This window comes from Ictidomys tridecemlineatus, chromosome X, assembly GCF_052094955.1.
Source record: "Ictidomys tridecemlineatus isolate mIctTri1 chromosome X, mIctTri1.hap1, whole genome shotgun sequence".
Taxonomy (NCBI): domain Eukaryota; kingdom Metazoa; phylum Chordata; class Mammalia; order Rodentia; family Sciuridae; genus Ictidomys; species Ictidomys tridecemlineatus.
Window position 1 is genome coordinate 115,214,781 of NC_135493.1, and position 17,269 is coordinate 115,232,049.

General features: G+C 42.6%; 1 protein-coding gene across 1 annotated transcript in view; it reads right to left on the reverse strand.

Annotated features, from left to right (window-relative positions):
* Positions 1-17,269, reverse strand: part of Syap1 (synapse associated protein 1) — a 33,019-nt gene that overhangs the window by 6,304 nt on the left and 9,446 nt on the right. Inside the window, exons 4-6 of the mRNA XM_005316004.5 lie at positions 10,674-10,747; positions 8,246-8,385; positions 184-332 (exon numbers count right to left, since the gene is read on the reverse strand). Coding sequence (XP_005316061.1) covers positions 184-332; positions 8,246-8,385; positions 10,674-10,747 — 363 coding nt within the window. The remainder of the gene's footprint in view (positions 1-183; positions 333-8,245; positions 8,386-10,673; positions 10,748-17,269) is intronic.

A 17,269-nucleotide genomic window follows, 5' to 3' on the forward strand; every position in this document is an offset into this window, starting at 1 on the left:
GAGCTGGGTCAGAGAGAGGGCAACAAGAATGAAAATTTCCTCTGGAAAGAAAAAGAATTTTTCTCTATAGTGATGTCAACATTTCTGGTACATACAAGATGACAAGCTCATTAGCATCTCTAAGAAATTTTTTTTACAGTAATTCTCTTTTTCTGGAGTTGAAGTCTTATCCCCAGAACATACCTGTCAGAGGCAAATCATTCTCTCTATTGTTGCTTTTCTCCTCCTTTCCTGAGGCCTGCTGCTGGGCGGCCAGGGCAGTAAGCTGAGCTGACTGCTTAATCAGGGAGACGCGGTAAAAGTAGTTCCTCCAAAACACTTCTTCCTTCACCCTTTTAAAGATAGACAAAGGTGCAGGTGAGAATGAATGTGCATGCAGGGGCTATCTGTTGCAGAGGAGACCTGAATAAATGATTTTTTTTTTTTTTTTTTGCAGTACTAGGAGTTGAAGCTAGGGCCTTATGCATGCCTGGCAACTGCTCTACCGCTGAGTTACACCACAGATGCTGGAATAGATGAGTTTTAGGAGAATTTTTATTTTATTTTATTTGAAATTAGCTTTATATAGTTATATAATATCTGGGTTCCTCCTGATAAGTTCATACATGCATGGAATTCGATTTCAGTTCAGATTTCCACTTCCTCCCCTCCCCTGTTCTCCTTCCTCTATTCTAATAGATTTTCTTTCACTCATCTATTTATATTTGATTGGTTCTCTCTACCTATACATAAAGTTGAAATTCCCTATGTATATTTATATATATACACATGTTTTTTTAGATGTTGATGGACCTTTATTTTTTAAAAAAACATTTATTTTTTAGTTGGAGGTGGACCCAATACCATTATTATTTTTTTTTTAATGTGGTGCTGAGGATCTAACCCAGTGCCTGACGCATGCTAGGCAAGCACTCTACCTCTGAGCCACAACTCCAGCCCCACATAACATGATTTTTAAGACTCCATTCTGAGCCGGGTGCGGTGGAGGACACCTGTAATCCCAGCGGCTCCAGAGGCGAAGGCAGGAGGATTGCAAGTTCAAAGCGGCCTCAGCAATTTAGTGAGACACTAAGCAATGCAGTGAGACCTTGTCTCTAATAAAGTACAAAATAGGGCTAGGGATGTGGCTCAGTGCTCAACTGTCCCTGAATTCAGTCCCTAGTACAAAAAAAAAAAAAAAAAAAGAAAAAAGAAAAAGACTTCATCTGCATTGCCTTCCCTTCCTTATCCCTCCACTCTGTCTCTTGGTCTCCTCCTTCTATGTTTCTATGTTACTGATCCTCCCTTCATCTTTATGTTATCCTATCTTTCCCTCCCCCTCTTTTGGAGCATTTTTAAATCTGAATGTGGTTCAAAGGAAATTCTCATTTGCTTTACAACTCAAAGCTGAACAACAGAATAAACAGAACAGCTATCTCCTCCTTAGTGGCAAAAAAACAAGTTATATAACACCAATGAAAGTGCAGCATTTTTTTTAGGTACTGGGGATGGAGCCCAGGGCCTAGTGCATGCTAGGCAAGTGTTCTACTACTGAGCTACATCATCCATCCATTTCATTTTTAAATTTTATTTTGAGACAGGGTCTTACGAAGTTGCCAAGGCTTGCCTTGAACTTATGATTCTCCTGCAAAAGCTTTTCAAGTTGCTGAGATTACAGGCATGACCCATCATGCCTGACTTCTTGGTATTTTAGTCTATTCTGTCCCACTGTCCCAGGTATGTAACACGTACAAAAACTTAAATTGAGCAACACATATTAACCTATTTTAATGCACCTGTGCGTTGAATCATTTACAGAGTTGAAATCTTGGGACTTAATGGGTTAAGGAGACCAACACTGCCCTTGGTAGAGGGAAACAGAATTGTTGTGAGGCAGTGTGACCAAGGCAGGGGACTGGAAGCAGAGCCAGGACTCCACCAATCATTAGCTGTTTCCTAGAGGATTAAATGCTTTCAAACAGTAAGAAAGCATTGTGGGTGTTGTTCCTTATGAAAGAAAGGGGTGGGCAGCTTGCTAATTAACTAGCAACTGGTAAGAGTTAGTGATGTGGCAGGGGATGATTACAGAGCTTACTGCCCCCCTTGCCAGCTCCTGGTGCTGGGGACCAAACCCAGGGCCTCACCCATGATAGGCAAATGCTCAATCACTGAACTATATCCCCAGTCCTTTCGGGAATTGGTTGATAAAATGAGTGAAGTGCAGTTCAACTTAAGAACTGTCGCTGGTTCTCAAACTTGGCTGCATATGAGAACTGCCTGGCATGGGGTGTTGGCATCCAAGTGGGTTAAGCTAAGTGCCTATGATGAGTGACCTGGAATGGAGTAAGAACCAAGGAGAGGAGGGGGTGAAGGCGAAAATAGAAGCTTGGTCACATGTGGGATTTAGCCCGGTGGCAGAGTGCTTGCCTAGCATGTATAAACCCTGAGTTCAATCCTCAGCACTGAAAAAAAAATGCAATGATATTATGGTCATCACAACTGTGAATGGTGGAGCTGGGCCAGGAAACTAGTTTTTTAGTGTCGGGGACAAAATACAAATAATCTACACAAGCTAGGCCAGGCAACAAGATGGAATCTGCTGCAAGATATGGCCCATCTTTTATTTTATGAATTCCACTAATATTTATGAAGTGTCACATGTGTCAAGCATCATGTTAGGTGCTGGAGGGATGCAGGGATGGATAAAACAAGTTGCCTGCCATCACAGATAGTCACAGGTAGAGTAACCTCTCACTTGTTAAACTCTTATTGGTACTGGAAATTGAACCCAGGGGCACTTTACACTGAGTTACATCCCTAGTCCTTTTTTAATTTTTATTTTGAGACAGGATCTTGCCAAGTTGCCCAGGCTGGCCTTGAACTTTCAATCTTCCTGCCTCAGCCTCCTAAGTCACTGGGTTATAAGCAAGCACCACCCTGCCCAGCTTATTAAGTTCTTACTATGTACCAAGCATTTCCCGAACCCATGTGGTTACATGTCTCTTTTTCTCTGTTATTCTTTTGCAGTGTGGTGATTGAACCCAGGGCCTTATGCATGTTAGGCAAGTGCTCTACCACTGAGCTATATCTCTAGTTCTATTTATTTATTTGGTACCAGGGATTGAACTCAGGAGTACTCAACCACTGAGGGACATCCCCAGTCCTATTTTGTATTTTATTTAGAGACTGGGTCTTGCTGAGTTGCTTAGTGCCTTACTTTTGCTGAGGCTGACTTTCAACTCAGCGATCCTCCTGGCTCAGCCTCCCGAGCCGCTGGGATTATAGTCATGTGTCACTGTGCCCGGCTATTCATTTATTTTTAAGAGAGGCTAGTCTCACTATGTTGCCCAAGCTGGCCTTAAACTTTAAGCCATCAAACTGCCTCAATCTTTTGAGCAGCTAGGACGACAGGCATGTACCACAGTGCCTGGCTCACAACTCTCTTTTCTCATAACATCTTTTGGAAATAGTTCTGCAAAACGGAGAGCTGGCTTACCAGCAGTTTATAATTGGTTATAGCTGACCGCAAGTTTAACTGAGCAAGCAACAGTATATTACAGCTGCCAAAAGAGCTAATGAAGCAGGCACAGTGGTGCAGACCTGTAATCCCAGCAGCTCACAAGGCTGAGGCAGGAGGATCACAAGTATGAGGTCAGCCCGGGCAACTGAAAGAGATCCTGTCTGAAAATAAAAAAATAAAAGGGTTGGGGTGTAGCTCAGTAGTAAAGTGTTCCTTAATCCTCAGAACCAAAGCAGGGGCAGGGTGTGGGGAGAGGTAATGAAATCTTCACCTACATTAAAAATTACAAGAGAAGTCTTCTGCAAGTAGGAAACATCATATTCACTCCTGAGAATTCATTTTAATGGGGACACTGACAATTCAAAAGGTATCTAGAGCTGGGAGTGGTGGCACATGCCTGTAATCCCAGCAACTATAGAAGCTGAGGCAGGGGGATTGCAAGTTTGAGGCTAGCCTCAGCAACTTAATGAGGCCCTAAGCAACTGTCTCAAAAAGAAGGGCTGGGGATGTGACTAAGTGGTAAAGCACCTCTGGGTTCAATCCCTAGTAGCAAAAAAAAAAAAAAAACCCTAAAAAATAAAACAATAACAACAACAACAAAAAATCAACAATGGTATTTGGAGGTAAATCACCTATATAGTAAGGAGGATACAGAGGTAAAGAGAGGGGCTGGGTGTGATGGCACACACCTGTAATCCCTGTGACTCGAGAGGCTGAGGCAGGAGGATCACGAGTTCAAAGCCAGCCTCAGCAACTTAAAGAGGCCTTAAGCAACTCAACAAGACCCTGTCTCTAAATAAAACACAAAATAGGACTGGAGATGTGGCTCAGTAGTCCAGTGCCCCTGAGTTCAATTCCTGATACCCCCACTCCAAAAGAAGACCCCCGAAGAATTAAGTAAGCATTGGGCCTGTTTAACCTGACAAGCTCCAGGATCTTAAACCATATAACATCGGAACCATACAAAAGTGAACTGGCCCTTCCCAGGAGGTAGTGGGTTGCCTAAATCCCTTAATTCTAAGCTCCATGAAATGCCCAACATGAACCGTGGGTGTACTTATGTCTCCATGGTGACTCATGGGCACTGTTTGCTCTTCAGATTAACAAAAACAACCATTCAGCCAGGCATGTCTTTAATCCCAGCAACTTGAAGTCTGAGGCATGAGGATCACAAGTTCAAGGCAAGCCTGGGCAACTTAGTGACACCCTGTTTCAAAATAAAAACTACAAAGGGGCTTGGTGGTAGAGTACTCTTGGGTTCAATCCCCAGTACCATAAACAAAGAAAAAAATTATCAGCAGAGAGGATCCAAAATAGTGAAGAACCAAAATTGTGGATATTCCTGCCCTAAGTACCTTGGGCTATAGGTCCCACCAACTCAGCACTTGATGATACTTGACATGAGTTATGGCAGGGAGCCCAGCACATGGCCCAGAGTGATTTGAATGATCCTGAGGTTAATGGAGTCTAAAGGTCATGAAGCCCACCTGGACCCCACAGCCTTGCTACTCTTTCCTCAGAGGCAGTTATACAGACTAGGCATGATCTCAAATTATATATATAAAGGGTTTAAAAGTCAATGCCTGGGGCTGGGGTTGTGGCTCAGTGGTAGAGTACTTGCCTCACACATGTGAGGCACTGGGTTTGATCCTCAGCACCATGTAATGATAAACAAAATAAAAATTTAAAAAAAGTCAACGCCTGCTGGGCGCAGAGGCACATGCCTGTAATGCCAGCTACTTGGGGGGTCTGAGGCAAGAGTATTGCAAGTTCAAGGCCAGCCTGGGCAACACAGCAAGACCTTGTCTCAAAATAAAATTAGAAAAGGGCTGGGCATATACTTTGGTGATAGAAGTCCTGGATTCAATCCCCAGAACCACAAAAAAAAAAAAAGCCCCCACGCCCCCAAAAGCAAATTTTTAAAGTTTTATGAGCATATGCAATGAAACATTAGATGGAGGCTGAAGTTGTGGCTCAGTGGAGCACTTGCCTGGCATGTGTGAGGTCCTGGGTTCGATTCTCAACACCATATAAAAAAATAAGTAAAATAAAGGTATTGTGTCCATCTACAACTAAAAGAAATATTTTTTAAAAATTAGATGGTACATTTTCTTTATATCATTGACTTTTTAAAAAAATCTTTTTTTTAAAGAGAGAGAGAGAGAGAGAGAGAGAGAGAGAATTTTTTAATATTTATTTTTTAGTTTTCAGCGGACACAACATCTTTGTTTGTATGTGGTGCTGAGGATCGAACCCATGCCAGGTGAGCGCGCTACCACTTGAGCCACATCCTCAGCCCTCTATCATTGACTTTTAAAAGGAGCTATTTTTAGACAGATCTATAGATGAGATTTGTAATGAAATTTTAGCCATAAAACATGTTTTGGGGGGCTGGGGCTGGGGCTCAGTGGCAGAGCGCTTGCCTAGCATATGTGAGGCACTGGGTTCGATTCTCAGCACCGCATATCAATAAATAAAATAAAGGACAATTGACAAATTAAAAAAAAACATGTTTTTCTTTGGGGAGGGTAGATAAAGCTGTAGAAATTTACCACCAATATGTTAATAATTGTGGAGAGAAGAGTTTCACTATAAAGGGAAAAAAAACAGAAAGAAAGGATTCTATATAACTGGTTTTTCATGTCTGGAAGATCATTTCAAAAGAGGTGCTTTCATAGAGACAAAGACCTGTGCTCCTGTGTGGACCTAAAGGCTAGGCAATATTTGTCAAAATCCCTATGTGGCCAGCTAAACATAGCAAAACAAACATGTGCTCATCTCAACTCCCTCGGAAAATGCCACGGAAATAACAGAAAAGGAATTAAACAGATTAATCCCACAAGGACGACGAGAACAGGAGAGCGAGGGACGGTGGAAGCTGAAAAGTCAACAGGCAAATAGTAACCTACTTTGTTGACCAGGGAAAGCTGCTCCCGGCTGCCTGCAGAAGTGGGGGTGTGCAGCCAGAGAGAAGCAGGCCCGTTTATTGGGTGGGAGATGCCAGGCCTTTTCTGTTTCCTATCTATAGCCAGCCAGGAGGCTGAGGAGACTTCTATGGGGAAGCTACTTTTTTTTTTTTTAAATTTATACATGACAGTGGAATGCATTACAATTCTTATTACACATATGGAGCATGATCTTTCATATCTCTGGTTGTATATGGGAAGCTACTCTGTTATAGCTACTGAGCTACCACAATCCAAAAGGCCTGTCCCAACATGGAGTGTCCAAGTACCCTTTAAGCATAGCACCATTACTGCAGAAGAATGGGTAAGCAGGGCCTGCAACACAAACAACAGAGCCCAAAATAAACAAAGAGATTCTGAGAAAACCACATAGGAGGTAGGCGTGGTGGTGCATGCCTGTAATCCCAGCGGCTTGGGAGGCTGAGGCAAGAGGATCACAAGTGCAAGGTCAGCCTCAGCAACTTAGTGAGGCACTTAGCAACTCGGCAAGACCCTGTCACTAAATAAAATATAAAAAAGGGCTGGGGATATGGCTCAGTCGTTAAGTACCTCAGGGTTCAATCAGTGCCAAAGAAACAAAAAACCAAACAATCCACATAGGAAAAAAAAATGTATGTCAAGAAAATTATAATCCATGTCTCAGGGAAGAGGAAGATCATGTATCCAAGAACAAGAGTAAGAGTGCTAAAAGTACCTGTGATGCCACCTACTCAGGAGACTGAAGTAGGAAGAGTGCAAATTCAAGGCCAGGCTCAGCAACTTAGTGATATCCTGTCTTCCTGTCTTAAAAAACGAAAAGAGCTGGAGGTGTTGCTCAGTGGTAGAGCACCCCTGGGTTCAATCCCAAGTATTCTCAAAACAAACAAACAAACAACAAAGAACCCAGTATTATTAAACATGATAGAAACCTGGTGTGGTGGAGCATGCCTGAAATCTCAGTGGCATGGGAGGCTGAGACAGGAAAATCACAAGTTCAAAGTTAGCTTCAGCAACTTAGTGAGGCCCTAAGCAACTTAGCGAGACCCTGTCTCAAAATAAAAAAAATAAAAAAGGGCTGGAGATATGGCTCAGTGGTTAACTGCCCCTGGATTTAATTTCTGATACCAAAAACAAAAACCTAAACAAACAAACAAACAAAACCTAACAAATGCACACAACAAATTCAACACAAGGAAATGAACTAGAAAAGGATGAGGAAAGGAACACAAAAGCCAAAGGAAGCAGCAGAGGAGAAGGGTGCCCCCTGCTGGCAAAGCCAGGTCTGAGAGCACATGCTTATTTATGATGGAGCTAAAGGGACAGCAGGGATTTTCTGAGTGGGGAAAGGCCTTCGGGTGGAGGAAAGACTACAAGAACAAGAACAAAACACAGCTGCTGGAGAGCAGAACCTGAATAGAGAACATCCTCGGCTTGAAAAAAGGCAGGAGCCTGTTCTAAAATGGCAATGGTCTTAATGAGCTCTTTTATTTGAGGAGACACAGGAATATTTGTTGTTTCTGAAAGAAAATGTGTTCCACCTTCTAACTGGGATAAGAGCACATCCTATCCTCACCACAAACTTCCTGCCAAGTCGGTCCTGGGTTTGGAGTCGATGGCACCCTGCCAGCTGGGAACTATGAAGGGCTGCAGGGCCCATTTTTATGGGTGGATAGTCTTGAGACTATCCTGGCCCTCTCTTTGATGATTCTTCCCTGTCACTGTGCACATTAACCATGGCCATCAGGAAATGGAAGTCAGAGCTGTGTGAGCAGCGCCACTCCAGCTTGGGAACAGTGCTTACAGTTTAGGAACCAGGGCGAATCTCATCTTGCTCAGTAACTCGTCCTCTTGGAGCATGACCAGGGCAACGGGGTACATCTGGTCAAAGTCGAAATTAAATTGCACACCAGCTGGAGGGTCTCGAAGGAAATTCCTCTTGTCCTTTGATGAAAAGGGAGAAAAACATCGGGGGGGGGGGGGGAACCACAAACTGCAATTAATAGGTCACAATGTTCATAGATTGGACAAGTATTGAATTCCACCTAGAGCCTTCAGCCACAAAGTCCACTAAGCTATCACTGACCTACCCACTTAAGAGAGACTAGAGAACAACAGATCCTTTCATGATTTTTTAACACTCACCTGGAGAGAGCCTCTTGGGAGGCCAGGCAATTCAATCATGTGACTGGCTGAAAGTACATATTTTGAAATCATACAGACACACGTTTGTTTTAGTGGGCACCATTAGGTATGTGAAAAACGAGTGTAAATCCTCTTAGAAACATTCTAACCCAAAGTTGAAGAGTCAGTGAGCCGTGTGGTCATGTGGGAAAAGTGAAGTCCACAACCCATCTCATTTCTTTTTTCTTTTTTGCAGTGCTGTGGATCAAACCCAGGGCCTCACACATCCCAGAAAAGTGCTAAGCGCTTGCCTATCACTTTTGAGCTACACCCCCAACCCTTTTTCTTTCTTTCTTTTTTTGTGTGGTGCTGGGGATTGAACCTTCTTGTGCATGCAAGGCAAGCACTCTACCAACTGAGCTATATCTATAGCCCTTTCTTTCTTTCTTTAGAAAATGTTTTCATTTATTTTTTTTTATTTCCAGCCCTTTTTAACCAGTAAGGGAGACAGTGGTTCTTCTCAGAGTGGGTACAAATTATTGGTCAATACTTACCCACTATTCTGGCCTATTTGCTAAGGATTCCAGGAAGCAAACACCTCTATTCTTATTTTACACATGAGGAAAAAGGGTCAGGGAAGTAAAAATGGCCTGTCCAAGGTCAGGCATGTGGTCTACTGAGGGGCACAGCCAGAACTCCAAGTCTGCCCCTCCCAGGTACAGTTCTGCTTTAGCAGAGTTTCAAACTCAGTGTGCTATCTTACACATCATGTAGGTTTTCTGGACACTTTAATCCAGAACAATCACTTGACTCTGCAAGATGAACACTGCCACAGGGTGGGATACTACCCACAGGGATGGTGACACAGCAAGATCCTGACACCTTAGGATTATGAACTTGAAAGTTAGTTGCTTCTAACTTTTTCACACAATCCTTTCAACAGATCACTCCTGGATACCTGGTACCTTTTGCTAATTTCTTTTTATTTAAAATTTTTGGTGCTGGTGATCAAACACAGGGCCTTGAGCCTGCTAAGCACATGGCTCTACCACTGAGCTACACCCCCAGCCCTCCTTATGCAAGTTTCTGATGCCAAAGGCATTGTGCTAGGATGCACACAACAGAGAGAGGAGAGGAGAATAACTGGCTCCCCTCAACTTTTCCTTGACCTGTTATAAACCAACCTTTTTTTTTTTTTTTTTTTTTAGTACCCAGGGATTGAACTCAGGGGCACTTGATCACGGACTCCGCAGCCCTATTTTATATTTTATTTAGAGACAGGTTCCTAATGAGTTGCTTAGCGCCTCGAAGTTGCTGAGGCTGGCTTTGAACTCGTGATTCTCCTGTCTCAGCCTCCCAAGCTGCTGGGATTACAGGCCTGTACCACTGGCCCAGCAATCTTTTTTTTTTAGTTGGGGATTGAACCCAGGGGTATTTAACCACTGAGCTACATCCCCAGCCCTTATTAATTTTTATTTTGAGACAGGGTCTTGCTTAGGACCCTTTCTAAATTGCCAAGGCTGGCTTTGAATTCGTGATCCTCTTGCCTCAGCTTCCCAAGATGCTCGGATTACAGGTGTGCACCACAGCATCTGGCCTAAATTACTTTTTATTTTGAGATAGGGTCTCATTAAGTCTTTGAGGCTGGTCTTAAACTTGGGATCCTCCTGTATCAGTTTTCTAGTCACTGTCTCCCAAGTCACTGGGATTATAGGCATGTGCCACCATACCTGGCCAAAAGTGTCCTTTTAAGGCTGAAAGAATTTTCACATAATAGGCTATACTTTTACATTATGAAAAAAAAAAAAACCTTAAGGATAAACTAATTGAAAGTAAGGGCTGACAATGTAGTTCAGTAGCAGAGCACTTATCTAGCATGTAGTAGCCCTGGATTCAATCCCAAGCATGGCTCAACAACAACTAAAAAGCCCAAATCTAGAAAGTTAATAAAAAATAACAATAACAGTTGATGTGGACATTTCTAACATCTCAAAATGTTTAAGAAAAACTACAGAAGAAAAAAATTCAGTTAAGGACAAAAATATCTACAGAGATGTACAAGGATAGGAAGTAAGTACTTTATATTCAGGATATCTCAAGAAACTTACAGCAGATAAGGCCAAGATTTGTTGTTGAATTGTTTCTTCATCATTACTGTCGACCCATGGGGGCACAGCTGCTTCTGTATAGTTTTTAATGGTAAAGAAGAAAGGAGAATAAAATAGGTTATAATGGTTCCACTGTAATCTATGGTTTCAAAGAATGAGAAAGTTTCTACACGACTACTTAAAATGGCAATTTAGCAATAAGTTCCCAGACATGAACATTCATTGTAATATCCAGACTTAATTTATGAATTTGATGCATTTGGTAAAACTTCATGAATTTGGTAAAAAATATCTCTACTTGAATGATACGATGGAGAAACTGGATAATACCTTAACTAGGTGATCAAAATCAACGTCATCAACAAGGTGGGAGAACAACACTGTAGACCTCCAGATGTGATATCCTGAGGATACACCACCACCTACATGATATACTGGCCAAGAATTCATAATATGAATCTAATGATGAGGAAGCATCAGACAAAGCCTGAATGTAAAAGGAGGAAGAGGAGTATTCTTCAAAAACATTAATGTCATAAAAGAAAAAGAAAGGCTACTGGAATATTCCATATTAAAGGAAGTTAAGTAACATGTCCAATATCTTGTCCTTGATTAGATTCTGTACTCGGGGGGAAATGTTATAAAGGCTGTCACTGGGTCAACTGACAAAATTAATGGATAAATGATAAAGCATTATATGAATGTTAAGTTTCCTAATGCCATTAACTATACTATAATTATGAAAGAGAAGAAGCCTAGGTTCTTTGGAAGTGCATACTGAATGGATCAGGGAAAAAAAAGACACACAGACACAGCAAGAGCGAGGAGATACTACACAAATGAACAAAACTTTAATGTTCTAGGTACTGGCAATTGGGTATTCTTTTTTTTTTATATTTATTTTTTAGTTTTCGGCGGACACAACATCTTTGTTGGTATGTGGTGCTGAGGATCGAACCCGGGCCGCACGCATGCCAGGCGAGCGCGCTACCGCTTGAGCCACATCCCCAGCCCCTCAATTGGGTATTCTTTGCATTATTTTTATTATTGCAACCTTTCTGTAAATTGAAATAATTTTCCAAACTAAAAGATTTTTAGGAAGTTACTGTAATTGATTTATGACAAAAGGTGATGAGGATTGGTTCTAAGTGAGTGATCAGGCAAGGACAGGGTAGTGCATACCTGTTGTCCCAGCTACTCAGGAGGCTGAGGAAGGAGGATCCAGGAGTTTGAGGCCAGCCTGGGCAACTTGGAAAAACCCCATCTCAAAATCAAAACCCAAACCAAAGCAAGATATGTGACTAGGGGGCTGGGATTGTAGCTCAGTGGTAGAGCGCTTGCCTCACACACATGAGGCTCTGGGTTCGATCCTTGGCATCACATAAAATAAATAAAAATAAAGATATTGTATCCATCTACAACTAACAAAAATTTTAAAAAAAGATATGTGACTGGGAATGAGAAAGGGTTTTGGGGAGTGAATGTAAATGAAAATTAAAAGACAAATCAAAGGCAATAAATAATAGGCCTGGATCAAATCTTCAATGAGCAGTTAGAACCTAAACACTGGGAATACCCAAATGACACAAATGCAGCCCAAGTGTTTTGGGGCCTACAAAATAGAGATGATTAGAATTCAGCTCTGTAAATTCCATGTCAGACAACAAATGACAATCCCCTGGAGAAGTGTGTCCTCTAAGATTTCCTGGGTGTGTTCCCTAAGGTGACCTGGTATTCTTTTTTTGTGTGTGTAGGGGGGTACCAGGAATTGAACTCAGGGGTATTTAACCACTGAGCCCCATCCCCAGCCCTATTTTATATTTTATTTAGAGACAGGTTTTCATTGAGTTGGTTAGTACTTTGCCATTGCTGAGGCTGGCTTTGAACTTGCGCTCTTCCTGCCTCAGCCTGCCAAGCTGCTGGGATTGCAGATGTGTGCCACTGCACCCGGTCCATAAGGTGACCTGGGAGCCCTGTCTTAGACTAGAGGAGAAGGAGGTTCATGATGGATGGGGTGGGGTATTCAGAGTGGAGAGGAAAGCAATGAGGGGGACGCTTTTTTCCCACCTGAGCAGTGTGCAGCTGGAGAAGGTCAGTATACACTACAAAGAAGCCAGGAGCAGGGCGAGGGGAAAGAGGGAATGATGTGGAATTGGGAGACTAGAATAGAAGATACACATACAGGTGTTGGGGGGGAGTCTTTAATACTCTGCATTCAGCAGGCCCCAACAGCAAGACTAGGATGGGAAGTGCTTAGAGCACAATTTCCACATCGCCCCTCCAGCGGGTATCAGATTCTAGCACTACCAATTGCGTGACACATGTCGGACTCAGGGAAATCCATTTCAAGGTGAAAAGACAATTGTGCACTGGAGTGCCTGCTTCTACTCTGCCCTCATTCTGCACTCCAATGAGGTGACCGTCATGGAGGATCACTCAAAGCCCTCATTAAAGCAGCTGCTATAAATGTTGAACCTTTTCAGCTTGGCTTGTTTGCAAAGACTCTGGCCAATGTCAACATCAGGAGCCTCGTCTGCAATGCGGGGGGCTGGCAGACCTGCTCCAGCAGCTGGTGCTGCAGCAACAGGAGGTCCCGCCCTTCTGCTGGTGCTGCTGCCCTTCTGGGCAGAAGCAAGCAGAAGTAAAGAAGGAACCTGGTCTGATGATCCTTCTTTATTAAAGAAGGGGCTTTACTAAACCCCTACTGTAGCTGTTCAATAAAAAAGGTGAGCTTTTATTTTTTTAAAAAAAGTGGGGGGAGGGTAAATTTTGCAAAATGCAGAGTCAGAAAAGTGACTCTGGAGAAAACTGCCTGCATTACCACAAAGCCACCAACAAAGAGGACCGGGCAGTTAGGGCAGCGATAGCTGAAGGAAACATAAGTCTGGTGACCTAGCAGATACTTCAAAAGAGCTTTTGAAGACCAAGGGGTGATCATGACAGGCTCTTGGAAGAATGAATACTGTCTTGGAATATTTTTGTAGAAATAACCCTTTTATCACAATAGTCAAATGGAAGGCATATCCTTATCGTGTACCAAGTGTGAGAAAAGTTATGCGTAAGTATGGATGGACACACGGATGGCTGGAGAGATAAGCACATAGTTCTTTCTTTGGTTCATCCTAAACCAGCAAATGGTAGCAATTATTGTGGGGAGCCACATTGAGTTACCACGATTTCCAGTCCTGATGCACCATGGGGATCTGAAAGATCACTGTACTCTGGTGCAGTAGTGCCATGACTGGTCACACATGACTGGTCTTTTCCCCCTGCTCAGATAGCAAGGCCAGTCTTCTGAGTACGCATACTCCTAGGGGTGAGCTACACTCACTTATTCTTTTGTAATCCTAGCCCTTTGCCCTGTTCGGGATAGAATGTTCCATAGAAACTCCCTTTGTATGTCCCCTTCTCTTGCTCTGCCTTTGGGTGTGGCCTTCCTAGATGTTAGTCAAAATGCTGACTGAAATCTGACCCCTTGCTTCATTTGAATGGCTTCTCCCCAATAAAAGGGTTCAGCATGTGCTCTCTCTCACTCTCTTTCTGCAGACCCCTAAGGTCAGAGGACCCAAAGAAAAAGGTATCTCTGTCTCTGTGTGGTTATTTTGTGTAGCCCAGTTCACCTGGAGTGACTCTGAGTGTTTAGTCGTGGAATGTGACACATTCTGCTAATTTTTTTGGTACCAGGGTTTGAACCCAGGGGCACTTAACAATGAAGCCACATTCCCAGCCCTTTTTATACTTTACTTAGAGACAGGGTCTTGTTAAATTGTTCAGGGCCTCACTATATTGTTGAGGCTGGCTTTGAACTCACAATCCTCCTGCCTCAACCTCCCAGGCCTCTGGGAATTACTGGTGTGCACCACCACACATGGCTACATTTTAAGATAATATAAACATATTTTCATACTTTAGAGAAAAAATTAGAGTAGAGCACCCCAAGACACTTTTTCCCCCACACACTTTACTAAACATTTGGTGCCCATTTTAAGTTCTTTTTTTAAAATTTATTTTATTTTATTTTTTAAAGAGAGAGTGAGAGAGAGAGAGGAGAGAGAGAGAGAGAGAGAATTTTTAATATTTATTTTTTAGTTGGCGGACACAACATCTTTGTTGGTATGTGGTGCTGAGGATTGAACCAGGGCCGCACGCATGCCAGGCGAGCGCGCTACCGCTTGAGCCACATCCCCAGCCCCCCATTTTAAGTTCTTTACCTTGGATCACCTCTCCCAGCACTGCTTATCTTCAGATGAGGTCCCTCCCAAGGCCCAAGTTATTGGGTATGAAGGAGACTGCCCCTCCCACCCCTGATTCTTCTGAAATTGCTCTTTGTAGGGTGGCCAATAACCTCCTGGTTACCTAAACTCCTAAGGATACTTCTTAATTCTTTTTTTTTCTACAGCAGGTTTCCTTATCTGCAAATTGATAAGTACTTCCCTGGGTGCTATGACCATGAGAACAAATGTAGGAGAAACACCCCCCACCCAATGCTTTTTGTTGGTGGTGCTGGGGACAGAACCCAGGGCTTTTCCCATGCTAGACAAGTACTCTATCACTGAGCTACCTGACAGCCCTGCACAGTGCCTTTTTTCATGGTCACTGTAACTGCACCTCTCAGCCTATTCCTGGAAATTCTCCCCCTCTGGGCTTCCATTATTTGTCTTGCCTAGGGGTCTTCTCTCTTGGGTAAATGGGCATTGGAATTATTTTTTGTAGTGCTGGGCAATCAGACCCAGGACTCTATGCATGCTAAGCATGCATTCAATCACTAAGCTACACCCCTAGCTCCTGGGATTGTTTTTTGTGAGGGGGGCAGTACTATCGACTCAACCTAGGGGCACTTTGCTACTAAGCTGTATCCCTAGCCCTTTTAATTTTGAGACAAAGTCTGGCTAAGTTCCTAAGGCTGGCCTTGAACTTGCAATCTTCCTGTCTTATCCTCTTTCAGTCACTCAGATTACAGGTGTGCACACCATCATGCCTGGTTGGGCACTGCATTTTTTTTTTTAAATATTTTTTAGTTGTTGATGGACCTTTATTTTATTTATTTATATGTGGTGCTGAGAATCGACCCCAGTGCCTCACACATGCTAGGCAAGCGCTACTCCACTGAGCCACAACTCCAGCCCCTTGGGCATTGGCTTTAATAGTAGATTTCAGTTTTGTCACTTTGTGACTTTCAGCGAATTTCTAATTTTGCTGACTGCATCTTTTATTAAGTGAGATGCTGTATACAAAATGTCTGTTACTTAGCAGGCACCGGATAGCTGTCAATTCTTCCATTCCTCTGTTCCCTAAATACTGTGAATCTTCTCATCTCCCTTTACGCTTGACACACTCTTATGGAGGAGCTCATCTATTTTTATGTGACTTGACTATTAATCTGTATCACTACACTGAATTCTGTTCTATGCTTTAGACAGGAGCAAATGACTACAGGAACCAGATAATTTATTTAAAGCTGAAGTGATGAACATGACTTTCTATAATGATGGAAATGACTTTCTAAAATGATGGAAATGTTCTAGATGTGCAGGGTCTACACAGAAGTCATTAGCCTTCTGCTGGTTGGGGTGGTGCATGCTTGTAATTCTAGTGACTTGAGAGGCTGAGACAAGAAGATCTTAATTCAAGGCCAGCCTTACTAATTTAGTGAGACCCTATCTTTTTTCTTTTTAAAGAGAGAGAGAGAAGAGAGAGAAAATTTTTTTTTAAAGAGAGAGTGAGAGAGGGGGGAGAGAGAGAGAGAGAGAGAGAGAGAGAGAGAGAGAGAGAGAGAGAATTTTTAATATTTATTTTTTAGTTCTTGGTGGACACAACATCTTTGTTGGTATGTGGTGCTGAGGATCGAACCCGGGCCGCACGCATGCCAGGCGAGTGCGCTACCGCTTGAGCCACATCCCCAGCCCGAGAGAAATTTTTTTAATATTTATTTTTCAGTTTTTGGTGGACACAACATCTTTATTTTATGTGGTGCTGAGGATCGAACCCAGTGCCCCATGCATGCCAGGTGAGCATGTTACTGCTTGAGCTACATCCCCAGCCCAAGACCCTATCTTAAAATTTAAAAAATAAAATAAAAAGGGCTCAGTGGTAAAGTGCCCCTAGGTTAAAACTCTAGTACCAAAAATAAATGAATAAGTAAATAAATAAATTTTAAAATAATAATAATAAAAAGGAAGTCATTAACCATGTGTGGTTATTGAGCACTAAAAAAGGTGGCTAGTGCAACTAAGGGAATATATTTTCTCCAGATAAACCACTTGTGTTCCCTTCTCTGCCTCTGTACCCCTTTCCTCTCACCAGGATGTCTAATGGGTACCTCAAAACTGAAATCGCCTCCAAGTTTTTCAGTCCCACTCCCTCACAATTCCTAACGCAGAGGCACCTACAGCAAGTAGCCCACCAGATCAGCTTTATTGCTTCCATTTAATCACAAAATTATGCTAACTTGTATAGTTTGTCCAAAAGAGCTCTTCACATTTTTTTTTTTTGTCCTAGGGATTGAACCCAAGGGCATTTAACCAATGAGCCACATCCTCAGCCCTTTTTATGTTTTATTTAGGTCAGGGTCTTGCTAAATTCATTAGGCCCTTGCT